At 39.6% G+C, this 25,919-nt stretch overlaps 1 protein-coding gene across 1 annotated transcript in view; it reads right to left on the bottom strand.

Moving 5' to 3' along the window:
• Positions 1–25,919, bottom strand: part of DNAH11 (dynein axonemal heavy chain 11) — a 316,107-nt gene that overhangs the window by 237,804 nt on the left and 52,384 nt on the right. The window contains 11 exon segments of the mRNA XM_060157128.1: positions 1,886–2,044; positions 3,586–3,684; positions 4,813–4,971; positions 10,552–10,638; positions 10,760–10,876; positions 15,212–15,434; positions 15,655–15,824; positions 15,910–16,164; positions 17,006–17,338; positions 23,534–23,926; positions 24,077–24,181. Of these exon segments, the coding sequence (XP_060013111.1) occupies positions 1,886–2,044; positions 3,586–3,684; positions 4,813–4,971; positions 10,552–10,638; positions 10,760–10,876; positions 15,212–15,434; positions 15,655–15,824; positions 15,910–16,164; positions 17,006–17,338; positions 23,534–23,926; positions 24,077–24,181 (2,100 nt within the window).

Below are 25,919 nucleotides of genomic sequence, written 5' to 3'. Positions count from 1 at the left end.
CCTGCCCAGGTGACAACTGGAGGTTGGATCTAGTCACTGCTCTGATGCCCCAGATAAACCTGGAGGAAGATGCCTTTTTCTAAATTGCCAGAGAACTACCTTTTCCTAGCTTGCAGAAGGGCAGGACACAGGCAAGACACTGTGGTGAGAAGAAAGCTCACTGGGGCTAATATGAGAAGGGGGCGGGAAGTGGGACACACAGTATACCTTCCATGTTGGGAGACTCAATAAAGATTTTCTGAAAGAATAAATTAATCAACTATAAAGCCTAAATATGCAATGCCGATAAGACTCTATGGAAAGTATTATAATAAAAACTTCAGGGACCATTTATTGAGGATTTGCTATGTGCTAGGGTCTATATATAATCTCATCTCACCAAGTCTGCATGGCAGCATTATAGCATTACTTGTATTTCATAGAAGGGGCAACTGAGGTACAGAGAGCAAGTAACTGGCCCAAGATCTAAGAGATACTAGGTGTTAGAGTTGGACCAATAAAGCTTAGGCCACCCCCACTTCACCAGGCTGCCCCTTTCCTCAGTTTCCCCACTCTGCAAACTTTGTCTTCAAATCATGAGAGCCCTTCTTCATGATGTGTGCCTAGCAGAAAACACGCACATCAGGCTGCATTTTATGCATTTTAAACTCATGAAGGTCATCTTCCCTGAAAAATAAAGTGTAAGTTTGGTATATTTGCTCCTAAATAGATGTAGAGAGGCAAGAAAATATAACCTCAAATGGTACAGACACATGAGGAATAATTCTATATTTTGCAATAAAATAAAAAACCATTTGGGATTTCTCTGGTGGTCCAGTGGTTAAGACTTCACCTTCCAATGCAGGGGTGCAGGTTCGATGCCTGGTCGGGGAGCTAAGATCCCACATGCCTTGCAGCCAAAAAATCAAAACATAAAACAGAAGCAATACTTTAACAAATTCAATAAAGACTTTAAAAATGGTCTACATCAGAAAAAAAAAATGCATCTCTAAAAAAAATTAGAAAAAAAACATCAAAATACCATCAAAGAGGGATGTCATTATTAAATGAATTGTGGGGAGAAAAAATCACTATTTCTGAATTCTCTCTCCCCCTAAATTCACTTCTAATACTCTCTGATCCTCTCCACAAAATATAAGATTCTTTGCAGCCATGCCATGCTCTATAAAATGCCTTCACATTATCTTACTTGATCCTTACAAGATCCCTCTGATTATGAGAGTAGATAGCATCACTCTCACTTTATAAATAAAAAACTCAAAACAGAATAGTTAAGTGTCTTATTTCAGGTCATATAGGCCAGTAAGAGATAAAAGGTTGGCGGGGGCAGGGGGTGTCTTAGTCACTTCTGTCTGCTCTAACAGAACACCATAGACTGGGAGGCTTAAACAACAAACATTTATTTCTCACAGTTCTAGAGGCTGGAAGTCCAAGATCAGGGTGCCAGCCTGGTTGGGTTGTCGGTGAAGGCTCTGTTCTTGGTTAACAGATGTCTGTCTTCCTGTTTTATTTTCATATGGTAGACAGTAGAAAGCTCTGGGGTCTTCATCCCCTTACAAGGGCACTGACCCCATACATGAGAATTCTACCCTCATGACCAAACTATCTCCCAAAGGTCCCATCTCCAAACACCACCACATTAGGAACTCAGCCTTCAACATATGAATTGGGGGCGTTGGAGGGGGAAACACATTTAGTCCATAGGAGGGGCTAAAACTAGAATATCTGCAGGTCTATCCCTTGGTCACATCTGAAAGAGCTGGACCTCTTGCATCTGACCAGAAACCTTTTCCCAAATCCCACTTCATCCCAGTTGAATGATGTAAACCGAGGAATCACACTTCAGTCACAAAAATATTCAATTAGTGAGACTCAGGAAACTGACCCCAGTGGCCTTCATCAGCTGGTGCCAATGCCTGTCTCTGAGGGCAGGGCTCTGTAACTCCGCAATGGCCCTCAGGGAGGTCATCGTGTCCTTCACTGTGCCTTCCAGGCCTGAGTAAGCGTCCCATACGTGGACTTCCTTATCGAGAGACCAAATTTCCTAGAGAAAAGTGACAAAAAACTAGGTCCCCCAAAATAATAATATGTTTTATCATTTTCCTCCTTTGAAAGAATAAATTTACATTTCCCTGGATAGGAAGAAAGTAAAAACATTTAAGTCCCCAGGTTAAAGACTAAAACTAGAGAAACAGAAAAGGATCCACTCACTCATGTATTACGAGTCCACTGTGTACAAGCCACTTGGATACATTGGTTTCTTATTCACAGGCTCTAACTTGATGTCCCATGAGGAAACCCAAGGGTCATTAAATGTAGAGAATTAATAGAGTTTACGGGACATGTGCAATGAAGAGTGCTTCCTCTAGAAACATAAATAAGCAGGAAACTGAGATTGTTACCTGGATTACTAACACCTTCCTCGGAAGACCTGGCTTGTTTAAATGGTAGCCCTGAAATGCTGGTTACCTTTGAGTGTTTGTTCCTTGGAACTAAATAGTCATGATTTTAAGACGTGTCAAATAGGGCCTTTGACTTGGCTGTCTTCTTGGCTCACGGAACAACATTAACAATTGTGAATGAGAAAACCCCTAATAAAACAACAATCCCAGCACAGCACAAAAGGACAGCGCTACTTCTTTAAAAAAAAAAAAAAGAAAGAAAGAAAAAGGCAAAATATCTTCAGCTGAGAGTGGGGGTCAAACTGTCACCCTGAAGTGAGACAGTCCACTGGGCAAGGAGATGGACAGGGAGTGAGTACAGAAAAGAGGCACAGTGACCCCAGGGCATGCAAAAGAATGATGGGCTGTTCTAGTTCGGGTTCTTGGGACCAGGATAAAAAGGGAAGAAAAAAATGGGAAGAGTTGGCTGGAGCGGAGCACAGGACTGAGTCGGAGTGAGGATGTTCTGGGGCAAGAAGAAAGCAAAAGGCCTCGCTACTTCTGAACTACGCATTTGGCTACGCATTTGGCATTTGGCTTTCGTGGCTACACATTTGGCTTTATCCAAACATGCATTTGGCTTTATCCAAAGAGGCTTTACTCTCTTCAGAGGGCACAGGGCCGTGGGGACTAGCTATCAAAGCACGAAATTCAAAAAAGCTCAGTTCTGTTACATTGAGCCCCCTTGCGATGTTGGAGTGGGCAGTAATAAGAACAAAGGTCACAGTATTCCATACACATCCACAAGTTACCCCAACTAGTTGCCCCAAAGGCCACAACCGAAAGGTACCTTTGAAGATACAGCATGCTTACAGCTGCTAGAGAAAGAATTCGACAGCTTTCGTAAGCCTAACCCCTCCCTCAGCCCTGCGCTTCACCTCCCAGCCTCCGTTCTAGACAGCCATAGGGAGCGCATGATGATAGCCACTGCTCATCAATTCATTAGCCCTAATTTGCTCTTATCCACTCATTCACAGAAAGGTAGGCTTGATTACAAGGGCAACTGGCTGAGACTGAAAAACAAAATCCTGTTTCAAATCATCCTGTTTGAAGTAAATAAGGACATGCGGTCCAGCACAGCAGACGCTAGGTTAGGGAAGATGGAAGAAGGTGGTGCTGAGGAAGATAAATCGTCATCACAGACAGTTATGGAACTTGCCTTGGCAAACCTTCTGAGTTCCACATCCATCTGTTCCACATTAATCTGTCTCCACTGGGTTTTAGTCCAATTATCAATGCTTCTCTGAAAACGCACAAGCAGATAAAAGTGTCAACAACATTTGGTGAAAGCAAGTCTCTGCAGCAAAATATCTAAACTGATGATACACAGCGACTCCATCATCCAGGGGAAAGTCAATTATTTAAGCATTAACTGCACCTGTCAAAACTTCCCCACCACAAAAACAAAAAAGTTGTCAGAACACGTCAAACCTAAGGCTAAAACATTGTGATATGATAATTTCTAGAAGCAATGACAAATTCCATACACATACCATCATTATCATTTAATCCTGAATACTCTGAATGAATTGATAAATAATGTTACCATTAAATACCATATTTTTATAATTCTACATATAAGATAAGCTTTCATAAGAAAATCTTCATCCACTATAGACAAAACTCTCATGAGTTTCTTGACCATATTCTATGCCTTGTTAATATATTTCTTTACTGGCTTTCAACTAACTTCAAAGAAAATAATATATAACACATATTGCAATACGCCTAGTTCCTAGAACTTATTATTATTTTTTTTTGCGGTACGCGGGCCTCTCACTGTTGATCCCGTTGTGGAGCACAGGCTCTGGATGCGCAGGCCCAGCGGCCATGGCTCACAGGCCCAGCCACTCCGCGGCATGTGGGATCTTCCCGGACCGGGCCACGAACCCCTGTCCCCTGCATCAACAGGTGGACTCTCAACCACTGCACCACCAGGGAAGCCTCTAGAACTTATTTTTGCACTTAAGTTTGCAACTTAATTAACACAGACAAAGTAACTTTATTTTTAGTTAGGTCTGTTTATATATGCACACGTACGGAAGTGTAACCATGGGTGTACACATCGGTTTGTATGCACAAGTGACCATATGTGTGTGGTACATATTAATTTTTGTTTATATCCTACATAACTCTCAAGAAGGATTTGAAGCAGTCAACTCATAATACCAAGTTTCATTCAGAATGGCAAACAAAAAGCACTGATAATTCAGAGATATCTGAACTCTAATTCTGGGGAAAAAGTCTAATACCCACGTATTTTAAGACATTATAAAACACAAATAGAATGACAGAGACGCTAAAAATCGCATACTTATACAAAAGAAATACTAAAAGAAAAAAAGCATGGTTTCAAAAAGCAGTGTCTTACCTTAACATAAATAATGACATCCCAGAGCCCCTTGAGCAATGTTATCTCTCTGCGACACTGCTTCATTTGTTTGTACTCTGGAAGAGTCACTTCAAAAAGATGAGTAGATTCTTGCATCTGCAACAGTTCTTCTTCTAACGCCTCAAGCTCTTGATTTGCCTAAGGAGAAAACACATACACACGCACACAAACACACTTAATATCCAATGAACTGCCAGAGAAGAAGAGCCACAGCGTTGTGTAGCTCTGGTTATGTCAACTTGTACAACTTCGATTTTTAAAAGAAAATAGAAAGAAATCTGAAGTGTAATTATTGGTAAAATGGGGGCTTTAGAGGAGCAAACTCACAACTACTCAAAAAACTTAGAGTAGACTATCAGGAAACACAGTAATGTTATCAATATCCTCCCTATACATTATTTCAGCAAAATCTGCTCTGGTATCAAATTGCTATGAATACAAATTTTCCTCTTGATTTTCATCATACAGCTGGGGACGACTTTGCTGGGGAGCAAAAGACAAGGTTCTAGAAACTTCCACTAAGAATAAATCACTTCTTTAAAAAAAAGAACTTTCAGATTTAAAACATACCCTAGAGATTATCAATACACAGACTTTTCTCTTAATCTGTTAATATGACAAATTATATTCATTTCCTAATGTTAAAACATTTCCCTGGAATGAACCCAAACTATTTATAAATTGGATTATTTGATTACTTTTTGCTTAGTTAGTTTGCATCTATGTGTACCAAAAAGAGTGGCTTATCAGGACTTCCCTGGTGGTGCAGTGGTTGAGAATCCACCTGCCAATGCAGGGAACATGGGTTCGATCGCTGGTGTGGGAAGATCCCACATGCCGCGGAGCGACTAAGCCCATGCGCCACAACTACTGAGCCTGCTCTCTAGAGCCCGCGAGCCACAACTACTGAGCCCACGTGCCTGGAGCCCGTGCTCCGCAACAAGAGAAGCCACTGAAATGAGAAGCCAGTGCACAGCAAAAAAGAGCAGCCCCCGCTCGCAGCAACTAGAGACAAAGCCTGCGTGCAGCAATGAAGACCCAGTGCAACCAAAAATAAATAAATAAATTTATAAAAAGAAAAAAAGAATGGCTTATCATTTTTCCTTTCTCATACTGTCCTTTCACAAAAATAAGACATGCTTCATAGAGTAATTTTTGAGTGTTCATTCTTCTTCCGGTCTCTGGAATCATATGAATGATATCTGTTTCTTGAAAGCTTCTTGGAATTAACCTGTAATGCTATCATGGCCTGCTGTTCTTTCTGTTTTAAATTAATGGTTTATCTTTTCATTTTCCTACTGGTTAATTTTTCATAGTTATAGGACTATTCAGCTGTGGTCTTTTTTTTTTAATTAATTAGTTTATTTTTGGCTGCATTGGGTCTTCGTTGCTGTGCGCAGGCTTTCTCTAGTTGAGGCGAGCAGGGGCTACTTTTCATCGAGGTGCGCGGGCTTCTCATTGTGGTGGCTTCTCTTGTTGTGGAGCACCAGCTCTAGGCGTGCAGGCTCAGTAGCTGTGGCTTGCGGGCTCTAGAGTGCAGGCTCCGTACTTGTGGCGCATGGGGTTAGTCACTGTGTGGCATGTGAGATCTTCCCGGACCAGGGCTCGAACCCGTGTCCCCTTCATTGGCAGGCAGATTCTTAACCACTGAGCCACCAGGGAAGTCCCTGTGTTACTTCTTGAGATAGTTTTAGTGAATTATATTTTTCCAGAAATATATCCATTTTGCTTAAATTTTAAATTTCTTATTGATTGTATTCTATGATCTTTTGAATTTCTGCTCTTTCTGTACTATCATTCCCTATTTATTCCTAAGATCGTTGATTTTCCAACAGAGATTTGTCAGTATAACTAGCCTTTTCTAATTATATTGAGAATCAAATTTGGCTTTGTTTGTCCTCTCTTTTCTTATAATATACACACTGGAACTTATTTCAGTGATGATTTATTGGTGGTTAATGCACTATTTTTGTTTATCTGAAAATATACTCTTGTTAATGAAATATAATTTTACACAGGAGAATTGGGAAAAAATCATCCACTACCTTTTGGCTTCCATTGTTGCTGATGACAAATACGCTCTTAGCCCAGTCATCATTTCTAACAGGTAATCTTTCTTTTCTATCTGGTTGCTTTAAAGGTCTTCTCTTTGCCTTTGGTATTCTGTAGTTCATTGTGATGTGTCTAGATGTTGACTTTATATTTATCCTGGTTGGCGGTCAGTGAATTTCCTCAATCTATTGATTCATGCTTTGACCAGTTCTAGGAAAATCTCAGCTACTACACCTCTATTGCTTGTCTAATATTCTGTGTATTCTCTCTTCCAGGAAGTCTGAGTAAAACAGTTAGACATCATTCTAACTTCTTACTCTGTGTCTCTTAATCTCTTTTGTATTTTGCATCTCCTTTCACCTATGTGCTGCCTTCTAAGTGAGTTCTTCCAATGTCATTTGCATTTCACTAATCCTTTTTTCAATTAGTTCTTTAACCCCTGCTGAGTTGTATCTTTTATTTTTCATTTCCATAAGTTTCTGACCCTTTTTCAAACTCAGTTGATCATTTTTGATAGTCTCAAAACTGAGAACTTGCTCATTTTTTTCAATGTTAACTTTTATTTCCTGAATACATGTCTTCTTCTTCTTCTTTTTTTTTTTTTTTTTTTTTGGCTGTGCCACATGAAGGATCTTAGTTCCCTGACCAGGGATCAAACCCATGCCCTGTGCAGTGGAAGCACGGCGTCCTAACCACTGGACCACCAGGGAAGTCCCAATAAATGTCTTCTAATATCTGACATTTCATATGAGTCTGTATCTGTGGTTTGCTCTTTCTGTTGGCCCTTATGCATGATGGTGTGTTTGTTTTATTGTAAACTCAAATTTAACTGAATTTAATCTGTTGGACCCCTGAGGAGATTAGAATAAGAGCACCTTATTCTCTTCTACCCAGAGAAGATCTGGATTTGCTTCTACTAGGTGCTAAGAAGAGCTGCTTGTAACCATATCAGTTTCCTGGCCTGGAAATTCCTTAACCATAGGGGTAGTATAAAATTACACCATAACCCTTGGGAGAACAGACCTATGTTTACCAATTCCCAGAGGATCCTTTTCTATTTTTTTCGCCCTATTCAGAGCAAGGTCTGATGGGTCATCTCATAGGCTCCCTGTGCAGGCTGCAGATTTTTCCCAGCCCACCCATTCACTAAGGGTGTAACCTCTTAAAAGCATCTCCTAGTTTGCCCTGAAAGGGTTAATCACAAAGTTCTAGAGTTCTGGTACTTTGATTTGCCCCTACAGCAGCACAGGCTTTTATGTTTCCCGCTGCTTTCCATCCTGGTTTCAGCTACTCTATTTCCCTGCCTCTTGCTTTCTTGGGAGATCAGCAATAGATTTAAAGTTACATATTTGTGAACATGTTTCAGCATCTGTTTTACAAGATGGATTTTCAAAATGTCTAGTCAACCATGCTCCCCAGAGCCAACAGCCCTTTTATTTATTTTAAATTATTTTTCCTATTAGTTATACTAATTCAATTATTCCTAGAAATATAGATCCAGTTATTTTAATTCAACTGTTCACTGTATCTTTGGCTATGAAGAAACAATAGCACATAATATAAATTTACCAAGATATCAATTATAAAAGGAGAGATTTACACCACTCCCCTGTTCCTGGAGGGTCAATGGTTTCCATCTTTTGGAGTGAGGTGCCTTGAGTGCTAGGACCTACCATACCAGCCCAGAACAAACATATACATGACTTTGGTTGAATCTAGTTAGATAAACACTAGATATGCTTGCTGAACAAACACACAAGAGAATGGCTTCAAGATAAAGGTAACCGGGTCCTACTATATTCAAAACATCCTCAACACATTTTGTAGGTATGATAAATATCTGCCTTTTAAATATGTAACTATATGGTGTTGTAGTATAGCATGCAAATGGTAGGAGTCAATAAACGATAACTGCAGTAAATGTTTACACACAGCACATTGGCTAGTCAAGTAAAAATGTCTCCATATCCACAATCTGTTCAGACCACCTGCAGTTTAGATATAATCTTTTTAAAAAAACCAACTCTATTCGCATACTCTAACCAACTCCCTTTTCAGTGAATATATTAACCACTTTTCTTTAGCCAAGTGAAAGAGAAGACCTCATGCTATTGAATGGCTGAAAGCAGTTAAAACTAAATTCAATCCAAAATTTGGAAAGAGAAGTAAAAACTGTCAGTTCCAAGTTTTACAGCAGTCTAAGGAGGAAAGGCTATCTCCAGCGTGAAGTCAAATCAGGATGGCAGCCTATATGAACTCAGAAAAATTCCCAGCCCCCAATGCAAACTTCAAAGTCACTTTCTCATTTTGGCTGCTAGGTTAAGAATTCTTAGAGAAACAAAGATATTATTCTTCTAATAAAAGTTTAAAGCATTTTTTCAATCCTCATGAATTATTCACCATTTTCGGATTATTTGCCTATTACGGTCATTCTTATAGTCAATTATAATAAAGTAGTTCATTATAATCTAGGATTAAATGACTCAATAATATTTGTATCCAGAATTAAGAATAAGTTATGGGCATTCATTTGAAACTCCCTGAAACACTAGCCACCTCCAGAAAACCACATAACACATACTTGGGGAGTGGGCGTGGGGGCAGATACAATGTGTAGTCGGGGGTCAGGGAGAGGACACTGAATCAGGCCTAAGGAGAAAGTATAGGATGAGGCAGTAAACATAAATCAGAGAAAAAAAACGAAAAAGTTACGGGCTTTCCTTACTATGAGTAAGAGTTACTAACAAAGTATCACATGGGAAATAGTATAATGGTTAGTATTCCTCACTAAAAAAGAAAGTAAACAGCTAGACTTTTAATACTGATTCTGTCACTAACTGTTATCTCCAACAAGTTACTCAATTATACATGATTGTTTATCTAAAAAAAGGCGAATAGAAGCTGTATCAGAGAGATATTGCAAGAACTGAAAGAAATAATGTAAATAATATGTTTAATAAAGTTCTTGACGTATAAAGTGTTTATATGTCAAGAGAAAAACAAATATCGTATATCAATGCATATATGTGGAATCTAGAAAAATGGTACAGATGAACCTATTTGTAGGGTAGGAATAGAGACATAGATGTAGAGAAGGGACATGTGGACACGGCAGGGAAGGGGAGGGTGAGATGAACTGGGAGATTAGGTTTGACATAAATACACTACCATGTGTAAAATAGATAGCTAGTGGGAACCTGCTGTACAGCACAGGGAGCTCAGCTCAGTGCTCTGTGATGACCTAGATCGGTGGGACGGGGGGAGGGTGGGAGGGAGGTCCAAGAGGGAGGGGATATATGTTATACATAGCTGATTCACTTCATTGTTACTTAGATAAAAAACTAACAGCAGAAACTAACACAACACTGTAAACCAATTTTACTCCAATTAAAAAAAAAAGTAAAATAAAGAATAATAGTATTTGTTAGTTTCACTAGTATGTGTACTTTGATGATGACATGATTTAAATCACAATATAATTTCTGGAGAGACATTTAAATCACAATATATTTTACTTGGGGAAAATTGTTTGTAACTGGGTTTTAAATAGTTCATTCTCAACCCATAACTAATTGCAAAACTAAGGCAAAATATAGCAGTATCTCAGTGTCCAAATTTATTTTTTGAAATAGCTATTATAACACACAAGATAATTGTCAGAATTACCTTATCAAGTACTCCATATGGATTTTCTGCATTAAAACGAAGAGGAGCATAGAGTCTGAATCGCTCTCTGAACTCTGCCTGCTTCTCCTGATCAAGGAAGAAAAAAAACTGAAAGTGAATCTCAAATAGCTTCAATTAGCCTTATAAAACCCTTCTTTAAAAAAAAACCAAAAAAACAGAAAACCACAAAGCTTGTTAGCTAGCTTACATCAAACAAAATACATTTTTTCCTTATAAGAGTGACTTCTGCATTTTGGAGAGGTGAGATTTCATGTCTGACAGTTGCTGCAATCTTTTTGGTAGTTTTCCATCTTTCAGGTAATTCCTACAAACACAAAGGTGCAAATAGGAAGTTACTTCAATACCTAAAACAAATGTACTCCACAGGATTAAATTTTTCTAATCTCTTTCCACTAACTCATGACATCCTTTCATTCTTGTCTAAGAGAAAGAGTTTATTCCCAAAAAGATTAAAGGGACTAAAAGGCCTAGAGCCAGGCTGAATCCCACTGGCACCTTTGGAGTCACATCTTCCAAGCGTAAACCAAAGTTGTCCTCTGGTATAAGATCTACCTCAGCATAAATGAAAACCTTTTCAAAATAAACAGAAATTTCCAAATTGTTTTACTATTGAGGGAATAACATTAAAGTGCTCTGAAAATGACTTTGCTGATCTAACAACTAGACGTGGAGCCATGTTTAGCAATTTAGCAAGCGAAAAAAGGACGCTCTGAACCTGGTGGGCAGAGATGAAAATGTGACTCAATCTTATCTTTCGTTTTCCCCTGGCTCCCAAAGCTGTGTTTTTACTTGGTCTGGATGGAGAGTTTGAACATTTGGGTTAATTTTAAATGACTAGGATTTTTGAAGTAAGATGAGGAAAGGGAAGGTTAATTCCTACTTGATGGAGGACAAAAGCAGCCATGAATTGTTCAGGTAGCAACTCAACTCTGCTGTCCCTGACTACAATGCAACTAGGACAAGAGCAACTTACTTTCTTTGAAGAGTCCTTGTGCTTAACTGCTGTTGAAAAGCATTCCTTGTGTCCAGACTATGAAAGCATTGTTTCTCTGTGTCATCTCTCAGGACACTGAAATTGTTTTGTCACACAAAACCACCCATGGTGATAGGACTCTACTTGTGTCGCTGAAGCACAAAAATCAGTTCTAAAGACTATTTTGTAACCCTGATAAATATCTGATGAATGAGTTCGTAACTGCCAATTATGAAGAGTGCGCTGTGCTAAGTATAAATCGTATCTGAGTGGTGGAGGAGGGCTACAAAGATAAAACACATTCTTGAGATTTAAACTGTTGTATCATCTGTCGGAGTGAATGAGAGGTACACAAAATAACTATTCTACATGACAGAATGTATTAACTTCGGTCAGGAGGTCTATATGTTATGGAATTAAAATGCTTGGGAGGCAATGTGGTATCACGACGGCGATACACGACCAGGCCAGGAACTAAAAGACTTGAGCTCTAAAGCTCCTTGTTTTTCATCTTGCTCTTCCATCCTTCTTCTCATCAAAACTCTGCATCCTCATCTGTCCAGAGTGTCACTTTGCATTTCCAATTGACCCCATGGAACCTAAATGTCACAGGGAGTCCCTTCGGGGCCATGGGAGAGAAGACATGAAGAGGTCACATCAGTGGGTTCAGGCTCCTTAACCTTAACCTTCTTCAATGACACTAGACCTGCCGTTACCTGCTTTATATTTGGGGATTCCAAAGAAGCTTCCACTGGATAAAAATAAACTTTCATTGAAAACCAAAAGATCAGATGACCTCCAAAGTTGAACTGATACTGATCCACTCAATGAACGAACACTGCATCAGAGGCGCAAAACAATGACTGGATTTCCGCAGGCAGAGATGAGGGTGAGACCCCTCAACATCCTGTGAGGTAAGATTTCCAATGCAGGATGGGGTGAGAGTGTGGGCTCTACAGAAACTGGACAGGATTCTGAGGCTAGAGGTGGTCAATGAAGGTTTCTTAACAGGGAAGGGACTTGATAAAATCTATAGATCAGAAGTGTAATCTAGCTTCAGAGCACACTATAGATAGGGTGTGAGGACACAGCCATGCCTAGGGGCTTTTTTAGCATCAAACCAAGCACAGGCAAGTTTTGGGAAATGTTATGACTGCTAATGATTATGAAGGAGAAACAGCAACTCTGACAAATTGCTTAAATTAAAACAAAATTGGGACGTTGTTATCCTCCACGAGCAACCTGAACTGCCTGTATATCTTATTTTTCCTGCTGACCAGCCTGAATTACCGACATCGAGACACACACAGAGCTAAGAGTGTGGCTCACTTCTGAAATACTGAAAAGCCTAATATTTTCAATACTGCAAAAACCTTAGTGAGCCAAACTTTTATTTTTATAGAAAAAAGGCAGAAGAGCACATTTGCTTTTATTCATCTTGGAAACATAAAGAGTCCATTAGAAAGCATATAAACTAAGAAACACATAAAAGATTTTTTAAATCTTCCACCTGACCACAGCACTGAAACTGAATACATACACCTCCATTTTCATAAACAACTAAGACGACAGTCAGAGCTAAGTGACCTGATCAAACATGTCTGCATCGTTACACTCTCCTAATTAGCTTACTGTTGAACAATGTATATAAGGTGTCATATGTATCAGGAAAATTTGTTAAAGACCTAAAAACAGACAACAGAAATGACTGGAATCTAGCTTTAGTGAAGTGGGAGCCAAACTTCTATAATACAAATTCTGGAGGCCATGGCCATAATCTCCCATCAATTATTTGTGTTATGACTGGTTTCTCTATATGACATAAAATTTTAAGGTTCAAGGTCTGACTCAAAGAATATCCCAATCTTCCTAAAAACAGACATTTATAGTATGTTCTACTGTTGACTATTTCACGTCTCACTCTTGTTATGTATCTATCTATCCACATCATCTCTCACTCCATGTCTAACTGGATTTTCAGTTCTAAAGACAGTTTTACACTTAAACAGAATCTAATAATTCATATATATAGTAATTCTTTGTAGTCAAGGGAGCATCTATAAACACATTGTTGCACTTCATCCTCAAAAAAAAAATGAGGAATATAAAATGGAGCAGCTGCTGTGAAAAACATTTTGGTGGTTCCTCAAAAAGTTAAACTTGGAATTCCCATATGACCCGGCAATTCCACTCCTAGGTGTTTTCCAAAAAGATCTGAAAACAGGTACTCAAACAAATACGTGTGCACCGATGTCCACAGCAGCATTATTCACAATAGCCAGAAGATGAAAAGAGCCCCAATATTCCTCAATGGGTGAAAGGCTAAACAAACTGTATATGTGTGTATATACACATATACATACATACACACACACAAACACACACACACACAATGGAACATTATTCAGCCATAAAAAGGAATGAAGTAGCGATATATGCTACAACGTTCATGAACCTCAAAATCGTCATGCCAGGTGAGAGAAGCCAGATACAAAAGGTCACATATTGTATAATTCCACTTATATGAAGTATCTACAGTAAGTAAACCCGTAAAGACAGGAAAGGATCAGCAGTAACCCCAGACTGGTGGCAGGTAGTAGGGGAGGAGTGGGGAATGACAACTAATGGGTATGGAGTCTCTTTGGGGGTGAGGAAAATGTTCTGAAACTAGAGACAGGCGGTGATTACACAACCTCCTGAACGTACTAAATGCCACACACTTTGAAATGGTTACTTTTACGTTATGTGAACTGTGAATTTCACCTCAATTTTTTTAAAAATGGGGAACTGGAGGCAGTATAGACAAATTTAAAAAGTGAGGGATCTTGAGGGATATTTTACCGAAGAGGAAGCATGCTCTGAGGCAAGCAGATGAGACGGACTAGCAGAAAACAAATCTAAGTTTGAGTTCCATGCTCTAATCACTGAACTAGATAGAATTCAATAAAAGCTCTTTAGTTAATGTGTCCACTGATCCCATTGCACGGTTAAACCTAAGCTCACCCTGGAAGTTGGTGGATGACATAAACATATAAACTACCTACAGAACCTCAATATGGGCATGGGAATAGAGCCTCAATTGTGAGATTTTTATTCGTGATTTCAGTTATAACTACAAAGACTTTGTACACTGTTTGGCACACAGCAGCCCCAAGTCATTCCAGAACACGGAAAGAGGAGGATGACACAGAAATCCTGTTTAGGAAAGTGATTTCTCCAGCCAAACTGGGCTTTACTTATTCTTTCTTAACATGTCCATGATATGTTTCCAAAGACTAGGTCACTTCTCAACTGACAGGCAATTTAAATGAAAGAGAGCTGGAATTTGTTTCACATGTGAAAGCGATGATATAAGTGGAACCCAAAAAAGTAACTTAGAGGCTCTCTATGACCTGAATACCTTCTAACACGAAGGCAGTGGAGTACAGCCAGGCAGAGCGAGGATGTGGGCATGAAACACCCCTAGATTCATGTGGGCTGGCTTTACTACTTGTGTGACCTTGAGAAGATTACTAAGTCCCTTTAAGCTTCAGATTCCTAAGCTGTAAAACGAAAACATTAATATCTACAGTATAGGGTGTTATGAGGGTGTCATAAGAGAGTGCATGAGAAGAACAGGAGATGCTCAGTTTATGGTAATCATGGTTATTTTAGCACCTCACTGACCTCTAGCTGAGCACAGACCTGCTCAGGCATCTTCTGGCCATACGTTTCCAAGAGTGTGATGGTTTCTTTTAGTGGTTCAAAGAGTTCATCAGTAGCTCTCTGGCGGCTTCTTACAGCCAGAAGATGCCCCATAATGTCAACTAAACCATCGTGATCACCTTCACTTAATTCTCTCTGAAGTCCAGCATCTGTCTCCTTTATAAACTCTTGTAGCTCATTCAGACTATAAAAACATGTATACACACACACAAACACAAATGAAGCTCATTAAAACATTCAGAAGTATGACTTCTGACTGAATCTAATTTTCACTATTTACCTAATTAAACATTACTTGTTATCTCTCTTACAGAACTGGCAGTTTTAATGCTCTTAAAATTAATATCTCAATTTTAAGAAGGAGTCAGGTGTTAAAAGTTATCATTCCAAATACCAAAGACTACCTGTCAATGACAAATCTCAAAAGATGCTCCTGAAACATCCAGCTCCATTTCCTGATAATGTTTAGCAAGCTCACTTTGAAAGGCTTCACGTCCACCTTGAACCAACCATCAAACACTCTGAAGTCATCAAACTTGCTCATCTGAACATACAAAGCCTCATAAATATTAATCTACAATTAGAAAAAAAAAATAGTCACTGTATAACAACTCAATCAAAAAGCTAGTAACTACATAAATGCAGAGGGTTTGCCTTGCCTGTTCTTTGAACTGCTCGAGTGTTGGTGGTTGTCTGGGAAAGTCTTCATCTGCGTGAGGCCCTGTCTCCTCAGATGACACAGTATGGCCATACAGGAGGAAGCGCTTCATAAACTCGGTCCGGTCATCCACCCAGAGGTAAGCGTATGTGTCCAGGGTGTTTCTGAAGTCCAAGACTTTGTTTATGACGTCTGCCACTCTCTTCATGATCTCCTGCCTGACCTCCACCAGGCCCAGCATGTTGTCCATATCATTCTAAATGAGGGGAGAACCAAGCACTTATGAAAGCCAACCCTGCTCTATCAATTATGTGCAACCTAACATTATCCAAGGCCATTCTTCAAAAGAATAGTTGGTAAAATCAAAAACCGTGTTGCTTTTCCCACTTCTCCTTTCCTTGTGCTCCCCATTACCCCAATGTATTTTGAATCATTAATATAAAAGCTAATTTTATAATTAATCATAATTGTAATTAATATATATGTATATGTATGGGCATTCAGCATTCAAATGACTGGGTAGTTGAGTAAGCACATTTTGTTTGAATCCTGGGAAGTTGCAACCCTCTATATCCTTCTCTGTCTTTTCATCGGAAATATTGCTTCTTAATATTTTCTCTTTTGCATTTATATATCTAGGAATGAGGCATTTTCTTTCATGTGGCTTTATCCTATTTTAAAGAGCTGTTCTAAAATTCCTGATTTTCCTGGCTGCCTCAGGATCCGCTCACAGCATCTTGCTTTTACGTTAAATACAAACAAAATTAATCATACTTGGTGTAAATACAGCAAAAAACAGTGGACATTAGAATGGAGAACACTAGAACTCAAAATCGAAGTATATTCAGATTAAAAGCTTTGGAATTAGCTTGGCATTTATTTGTAACTCTAAAGAGATGTGCGAAATTGGTTAACATATATGTAAATATATTGAATTTTTTTAGAGTAATATTTCCTGTTCAGTGCTGATTTCTTTGGATTCTGTTCTCTGAATTCAGTATTCAGTAATATTACCAATAAATGTATTTATAATCTCTTAATCTATTAATATGTATATACTTCACAATAAATGTAATACCCATTTACAAAGAACATACCTGGTAATTTGCTATTTCCAGATGTGCTGCTACTCGCTTCATCTGGGCAGACATTCGGAAACTACTGCACAGCATTTCTTCCACCAGATCATAGAAGCCATCCCCAGCCTCTCTTTCTAAAGAAGGTTTAAACAGAATCTCCGGGGGCATTAAGATCATCTGTGCTTGAAAAAACGGTGCAGATTTCAGTTGTTTCTCTGTGTTCATCAGGAAGAAGTCTAAGTCATGCATTATTGCTTGAAAAAAGCCTTCCACCACGATGTCATCAATGAATTCTACATAAATCTTCCAAGCATCCAGAGAAGGAGTGGCTCTAAACAGCATCCTATTTTCCTACAAACAGACAAGTATTACTAGACCAGTATAGACAACAGTGAGTATAAAAACAAAAGCTGTCCATTTAAATGGCTTGTTAAAGGGGCTGCATATGGGGGCACAGCATAGAAACATTCAAATGCTTAGTTGCAGAATCTTAGCCTAGACGGCAATGATCTAAGCAGGATTTTGTAACATTTAGTTCACTTATAAGATACATTCAAAAGTCATTCTTTAACGATGCTACCAGAAAACTACTAGAGCTAATCAATGAATTTGGTAAAGTAGCAGGATACAAAATTAATGCACAGAAATCTCTTCTATTCCTATACACTAATGATGAAAAAGCTGAAAGTGAAATCAAGAAAACACTCCCATTTACCATTGCAACAAAAAGAATAAAATATCTAGGAATAAACCTACCTAAGGAGACAAAAGACCTATATGCAGAAAATTATAAGACACTGATGAAAGAAATTAAAGATGATACAAATAGATGGAGAGAGATACCATGTTCTTGGATTGGAAGAATCAACATTGTGAAAATGATTCTACCACCCAAAGCAAACTACAGATTCAATGCAATCCCTATCAAACTACCACTGGCATTTTTCACAGAACTAGAACAAAAAATTTCACAATTTGTATGGAAACACAAAAGACCCCAAATAGCCAAAGCAATCTTGAGAACGAAAAATGGAGCTGGAGAAATCAGGCTTCCTGACTTCAGACTATACTACAAAGCTACAGTAATCAAGACAGTATGGTACTGGCACAAAAACAGAGATATAGATCAATGGAACAGGATAGAAAGCCCAGAGATAAACCCAGGCACATATGGTCACCTTATCTTTGATAAAGGAGGCAGGAATGTACAGTGGAGAAAGGACAGCCTCTTCAATAAGTGGTGCTGGGAAAACTGGACAGGTACATGTAAAGGTATGAGATTAGAACACTCCCTAACACCATACACAAAAATAAGCTCAAAATGGATTAAAGACCTAAACGTAAGGCCAGAAACTATCAAACTCTTAGAGGAAAACATAGGCAGAACACTCTATGACATACATCACAGCAAGAGCCTTTTGGACCCACCTTCTAGAGAAATGGAAATAAAAACAAAAATAAACAAATGGGACCTAATGAAACTTAAAAGCTTTTGCACAGCAAAGGAAACCATAAACAAAACCAAAAGACAACCCTCAGAATGGGAGAAAATATTTGCAAATGAAGCAACTGAAAAAGGATTAATCTCCAAAATTTATAAGCAGCTCATGCAGCTCAATAACAAAAAGACAAACAACCCAATCCAAAAATGGGCAGAAGACCTAAATAGACATTTCTCCAAAGAAGATATACAGATTGCCAACACACACATGAAAGAATGCTCAGCATCATTAATCATTAGAGAAATGCAAATCAAAACTACAATGAGATATCATCTCACACCAGTCAGAATGGCCATCATCAAAAAATCTACAAACAATAAATGCTGGAGAGGGTGTGGAGAAAAGGGAACACTCCTGCACTGCTGGTGGGAATGTGAATTGGTACAGCCACTATGGAGAACAGTATGGAGGTTCCTTAAAAAACTACAAATAGAACTACCATATGACCCAGCAATCCCACTACTGGGCATATACCCTGAGAAAACCATAATTCAAAAAGTCATGTACCAAAATGTTCACTGCAGCTCTATTTACAATAGCCAGGGGGTGGAAACAACCTAAGTGCCCATCATCGGATGAATGGATAAAGAAGATGTGGCACATATATACAATGGAATATTACTCAGCCATAAAAAGAAACGAAATTGAGTTATTTGTAATGAGGTGGATAGACCTAGAGTCTGTCATACAGAGTGAAGTAAGTCAGAAAGAGAAAGACAAATACCGTATGCTAACACATATATATGGAATCTAAGAAAAATAAAAAGGTCATGAAGAACCTAGGGGTAAGACGGGAGTAAAGACACAGACCTACTAGAGAATGGACTTGAGGCTATGGGGAGCGGGAAGGGTAAGCTGTGACAAAGCGAGAGAGTGGCATGGACATATATACACTACCTAACATAAGGTAGATAGCTAGTGGGAAGCAGCCGCATAGCACAGGGAGATCAGCTTGGTGCTTTGTGACCACCTGGAGGGGTGGGATAGGGAGGGTGGGAGGGAGGGAGATGCAAGAGGGAAGAGATATGGGAACATATGTATATGTATAACTGATTCACTTTGTTATAAAGCAGAAACTAACACATCATTGTAAAGCAATTATACTCCAATAAAGACGTAAAAAAAAAGTCATTCTTTAAAGGTGAAATCATTAAGAAGATTGCTATCTTCAAATATTATGCACACACGAAATACACTAGTTCCCAATGCATCCTAGATGTATGGGGCCTGGGCTCTGGTTCTGGCCCTGTCCCTGACTCTCTGTGGCCTTGGACCTTGCCTGCCCTGGCCTCACCTGTAAATGAGGTTTCCCAAAGTGGTCCTCCCGAGAACGCTGTTCTGGGGTATCTAAAGATCACCAAGTCAGCAAAGAGCTATGTGTTTTAGGCCATTCTTGGAGACTCACAGTGTACCTATTATGTTAAAGTCCATTTAACCTGGTTTAACCAATTGTCTCCAAACACAAAGATATTTTGTGCCAACCACCTATGAGCAGCTTGTGGAAAAACAGTAACTTGGCTTGGGAAACACTGGCCTGGTGAAGTCCAGGCTCCCTCTGTGCTTCAACAATATGAAAGTCTTTGACCTCAGCATCTCCCTAGCATGTAGGTAAAGTAATGGATGGGCCAGTGGGCATGACAGGGCCAGACACGGACATGGTTAAGGACTGCTAGAGGTTGGGCACAGTGTGGCAGACCTAGGGACAGCGATTTGAAAAGGTCAGGTAAGCAGCAAGGTTGATTCCAGAAGTACCTTCTGAGTGGCAAAGGTTACACAGTCTATACAGGCCAGAGGGCAGATGCCCAAGGCAGAAACTACTATAGCACACAGAAAAGACGACACTAAAATGGGAGCTGATTATAAGGTAGATTATGCTCTCTGCTTTCTGTGATTATCCACTACTGTGGATATATGATCCCGGATTCAAAGGTGTGTGCTACAGGCAAGAATCAGAACAGAGGTGAGTCTGGATCCTGATAAAGCAGGGCAGAGATGAACAAGTTCTTTGAGGGTTTTTTGTCCTCAAACACATCTAAGAACTGCTCTTTTCAGGGATGCTGTCTTGCCTGCCAGCCACGTGGAAGCATTCACACCTGTGTAGTGTATGTGACCCACACCCCTGGAGCTGGGCAGTACACATCCCAGGCAGCTGTACACAGCAGTCCTGGCTCCGTTGTAGGAGCTAGTTTAGGGGTTGAAAGGGTGAAAAAAAATCTTCAAAGACTATCTTGTTCAGCCTCTTCATCTTTAAGGTATAAAACAAAGACGTAAAACACATCCAGCGTCACATTCATAGGAAGTAAGCAGCTGAGCGAGAACTAGAAGCCAGTCCTCTTGACTCCCCAGAGTAGGGCTCTTTCCAACATATCACAGTAATATAACTGCGATTGCCTCACTGTTCATACTTTCTCATACCAAGAGATCCAGCTTATATCACTACAGTGCCACTTTTAAGAAATTGTTGTATGTTCAACAATCTAGGGTAAAGGGAGGAAAAGGAAAAGAAAGGAGGGCTTTGGGTCACTACACGATCGCTCGAGTCCCTTCCAGACCCAATCTTCCACGGTTCTGCCCTTCTCTCTTCATCTGAGACACTGACTGCAGACCATCCACAGAGATCCTACAGCCACAAAGGATGCAGCATGAAAGGGCAGAACTCACACACCTTCTGCTGTGTTTCTATGTCTTTCCCCGAAACCACATTCCTTGCTGGAAATCTGAGAACCAAGCTCAATTTCATGTGCTGATAAGAGGGGGAAAAGTCACTTAAAAGATAACTTACAGAAACAAACAATCATTTCATCTCTATTTTGAAATTGAGTTCCCTCAAGTTGGAAGCACTCCACAGGTCTAAGTGACTTCCAAGCTTCTTAGTTTTTGATTTAAGGGGAAAAGAGTCCATTTACTAGTAGAAAAATTCCAACTTTATTCTCCGAGAATACCACTGCAAAACCTTGTTTGTAACTATTTCTACTCATGTACTGGCAATATTTTCAATGCATTATAATCAACATTCATATATCTTACTTGTCTAAAACCCCCAAGTTACTGTTTAGGGAGCCCACTTTCCTATTATCAAGAAAATGTATCAGAAGAAACTAATTGTAATCCATCATCTGTCCTCCACGAGGCAGATTCCAATGCATACACACTTGTAAGGATGTCCTGAAAGTCACAGAATAATTCACAGCCATCTCGGCAAACTAGGAACAGTCGAGGTCATGACTAAGTTAAGACATTGCTGAAAAAACAACTTTCCAGATATATACCTTCTTTACATATCAGAACATCCCCGAGATTCCCTCAAGGCTACCCAGGCCTTAGGGGGAGCCTTCAGAGGGAGCATGGCCCTGCCCCCACCTTGATTTCAGACTTCTAGCCTCCAGACTGAGAGAGAATACATTTCATTGCTTTAAGACATCCATTTGTGGTACTTTGTTACAGCAGCCCAAGGATGCTAACACAGGCAGTCATCTAAGAAGGCAAAGTCTTTGTCCTAGCAAATTGTAGGGAAAATTAAAACTTTCTTACATGTTTCAGACAAACTTGGAAGTCAACAGAAACTTTGAAATCCATATGAATTCTTTTCTTTCTTTTCTTCTTGTGACACATACTCAATACAGCATATCAAATGTACCATATCTTACTTTTCGGTGAGCAAGTTTGTTACTCTTCAAACCCTTTCTTCACACAATTGCAATGCCAGCCTATGCAAAAATCTGCCCTTGGGCAGGCATGTCTAACTAATGTGCCCAAAAACAAACCCTGTCTTTTCCCTGCAAAATCTGCTCTGCCACAGCCCTCCCCATATCAGTTAAGGAAAACTATTCTTCCAGCAGCCCAGACCAAAAACGTCAATGTCATCTTAACTTCTCTCTCCTCTGACTGATCACAGCAAATCCTCTTGGCTCTGCCTTCAGAATACATCCAGCATACGACTGTTTTTTATCACTACCGTCTGGACCCAAGCCATCTTCACTTGGATTACAGACTCATCTCCTAACGGTCTCCTTGTCTACCATCTCCTGACCCCCCTGCAGTTTACACTCAACAGGGAAAGCTTCTGAGCAGAGAGTCTCCAGCTGCTATTTTCCCTCAGAGTAAAACCCAAAGTTCTCAAAAGGCCCATTGATCCAGCGGGATGTACCCTTAAGCCCTTTCAAACTTCATCGCCTACTATTATTCCCCCTGGAAATTCTGCTTCAGGCATGTTGGCTCTCTAACTGACCCTTAGACAAGCGACCCATACTCCTACCGTAAAGCTTGTGTACTTTGATACCTAGAACATCCTTCTTCCATTTCCCACCTAGCGCATTCCCTTTCAGTTCTCTGCAGAAATGCTACCTTAGTAAAGAGGCCTTTCTAACTACCTTATACACAGTGTCCACCCCACCTGCTACTGTTTCTCTATCCCACCATCTCTGCTTTATTTTTCACCATTGCTCATGTGACCGATTGAAGAGACTACTATATATTTGTTATTTTCTCTTTCTATCTTCCCTAACTAGGATGTAAGATCCAAGAGGCAAGAGACTTTTTTGTTTTATGCTTTTGTTTCTCTGCCTTCTGTTCTTTGTTCTTGTTGTTTTATTTGTCTTCTCTTACACTGATAACCCTGGAATAGTGCCTATCACTGTTGTAAAAACTCAAGTACTTGTTTTAAGGAGAGTAACTACTGTTGCCACCCTCAGGAGATGCCTGAAAGGGTTACAGGAGATGAGGTAAACAAGACGGACGACACACAGAGGCATTCAGCAAAACAGGAGATAACTATGACCAAGGTAAGGACACCATCTCTAGCCTTTCTGTTTCATCAAAAGATCTCACATTCCTATCTCTTCCCTTAGAAATGAGCACAGCGAGGGCCACAGAAATTACACACAAGTAACACAAATTCCTCCATTTGCAATGCTTAACAAAACCATACCTAAAGTTCTTTTGGGCCCAGAAAAAGGGCCCTCCATTATTAGGTTACCTATTTTTACTCTTTTCTAAACTAAGTGAAAGGATCTGCTATACATTTCGAAGACTTTAAAGCAAGTACCTCAACCAAGTTGTGTATCTTGCAGCCATCTTCCTGGATTAGCATGTATTTTTTCGTAAACAAATCACCCTTGTCCTCCCAAGTCAAGGCGGTCTCCCGCCTGTGTTCTCTCCGGGGAAGGAGCGTGCACTCCACCCAAGCCTGTATCGTCTGCTGAATCACTTTGACGTTGTTCTGCACATGCTCCACTCTGCGCTCCAACTCTGAGGTGGCCGTCTTCATCCTCTCGATGTCCCCCCAGCAGTCATCCTGCCATGTCAGTGATGTGGCGGCTGCCTGCAGTTCCTCATCCACAGACCTCAGCTCTTCCTCAACCAGGGGGTATTCAACTTCCAGAAGAGTCTGTTTCAGCTTATTATATCCTTGCACAAGAAGTTCAAGATTTCCAATGGACTGATTCAAAAGAAAACCCCAAGACAAAAAGGGCCACATGTGTTAAAGCTACTTTCTCTTGGAGGCATGGAAGTATCTTAGGTCTACATGTTAATAATTAAAATTCAAACTTTCTATTCAAAATCCGCCCTAATATCTGAAAACACAGACCTTTAAAAGAGTGTTTCTTTTTTTGAAGATGGCTAAGGCTGAATCCGGTATGTCTGATTTCTTCAACATCAAAAGGTATTTAACTTCTCTTAATACAGCCACTAGCTATTAAAAGAAAAGCAAGGATTATTTAGCATGATTTAAGAATATCATTCTTTTTTTTTTTTTTTTTTTTTTTTTTTTTTTTGCAGTACGCGGGCCTCTCACTGTTGTGGCCTCTCCCGTTGCAGAACACAGGCTCTGGACGCACAGGCTCAGCGGCCATGGCTCACGGGCCCAGCTGCTCCACGGCATGTGGGATCTTCGCAGAAGGGGGGCACAAACCCACGTCCCCTGCATCGGCAGGCGGACTCTCAACCACTGCGCCACCAGGGATGCCCAAGAATATCATTCTATTTTTAAAATCAAACGCTTAAAATTTCATCCAACGATTACAATATTTTCAAACTGTCAAGGCAAAGGAGTTTTTGTTTCTTATGTTTTTTAAAAGCAACAATCATACATTCCATATGATACAGAAGTATAAATAATAAAGGTAGAAATCATTGGCTATGGCCCACTGTCAGAGAAAGAATTCAAGCAAAAAAAGAGCAACATATACACGCCAAGATCTGAAATGCGTGGCCATAAGCCGACCTCGGTCTTTTCCAAACACCGCTAGCTCTATAATAATGCTTGTTTTGAAAACACAACATGATTATACATGAGGGAGGATTGTGAACATGCCACAAGTTTTGTCTTTGCTTAACTGTAGTTTCATCAGCAATAAACAGCTAGGTAAATGCTAAAAACTGCAACCAGCTGAACAAAAAGGCTTAGGAATATGCAAAATGCTCACATGCACACACCACAAACATCCACCAGGTACCTCCACTCATAGGTGTGTGATGAGCCAGCCCATCCAACTTCTGGTGGCCCAACTTTCTGTCTGGTTTCAAATGACCTTCCTTCCACCACCTCACAGTAATGCACAAGTCATAACGCACTTCCATGAGCAAACTTCAGGTCTTTGTCAAGGGAAAGTACTATATTCATTGGAGCATTTATGTATTACTTGACCATTTAAAATGTATAAAACTATGCTACTGTTCTTCCTAAGTTCCTTTTTTTGTTTTTCTGTTTTTATTGTTATTTTTTAATTGGAGTATAGTTGCTGTATATTATGTAAGTTATATGTGTACAATATAGTGATTCACAATTTTTAAAGGTTATACTCCATTTATAGTTATTATAAAACATTTACTATATTCCCCGTGATGTACAATAATATATCCTTGTAGCTTATTTTATACCTAATAGTTTGTTCCTCTTAATCACCTACCCCTATGTTGCCCCACCCCTTCCCTCCCCCCAGGAGTAACCACTAGTCTGTTTTCTATATCTGTGAGTCTGCTTCTTCTGTTATATTCACTAGTTTGTTGTATTGTTTAGATTCCACATATAAGTGATATCATACAATATTTGTCTTTCTGTCTGAGTTATTTATTTTTTTAAACGTTATCACTGACAAAGTTTTTGAGTACTGTACCCTAACCCTCATTTTCCCCATCAGCAATGTACTTTTTATTGTGCAGTCTTTCATAGTGCAGTGAATTTTAGGAATGCATATGTCGTGTTGTAGCAAAACTGACTGTAGCCCTAAATCACAGTTTCTGTGGAAAAGACCACATGCTTTAGAAGGTAAACCAGTTGACTTCCTTAGGCTGTCACTCCATAGGTTCACTAGTACAATATATTTGGTATGTTTATAATCCCTTCAGGTAAAATTGTAGGGATTATCCCTAAAATATCTCAGGAATTCAGTTTCTATAAATTGGTTTTATGAAATCAGAAGGTAAAGCAA

This window comes from Lagenorhynchus albirostris, chromosome 8 (genome assembly GCF_949774975.1).
Source record: "Lagenorhynchus albirostris chromosome 8, mLagAlb1.1, whole genome shotgun sequence".
In the NCBI taxonomy this organism is placed as follows: domain Eukaryota; kingdom Metazoa; phylum Chordata; class Mammalia; order Artiodactyla; family Delphinidae; genus Lagenorhynchus; species Lagenorhynchus albirostris.
This window is presented reverse-complemented; position numbering and strand designations above follow the sequence as displayed.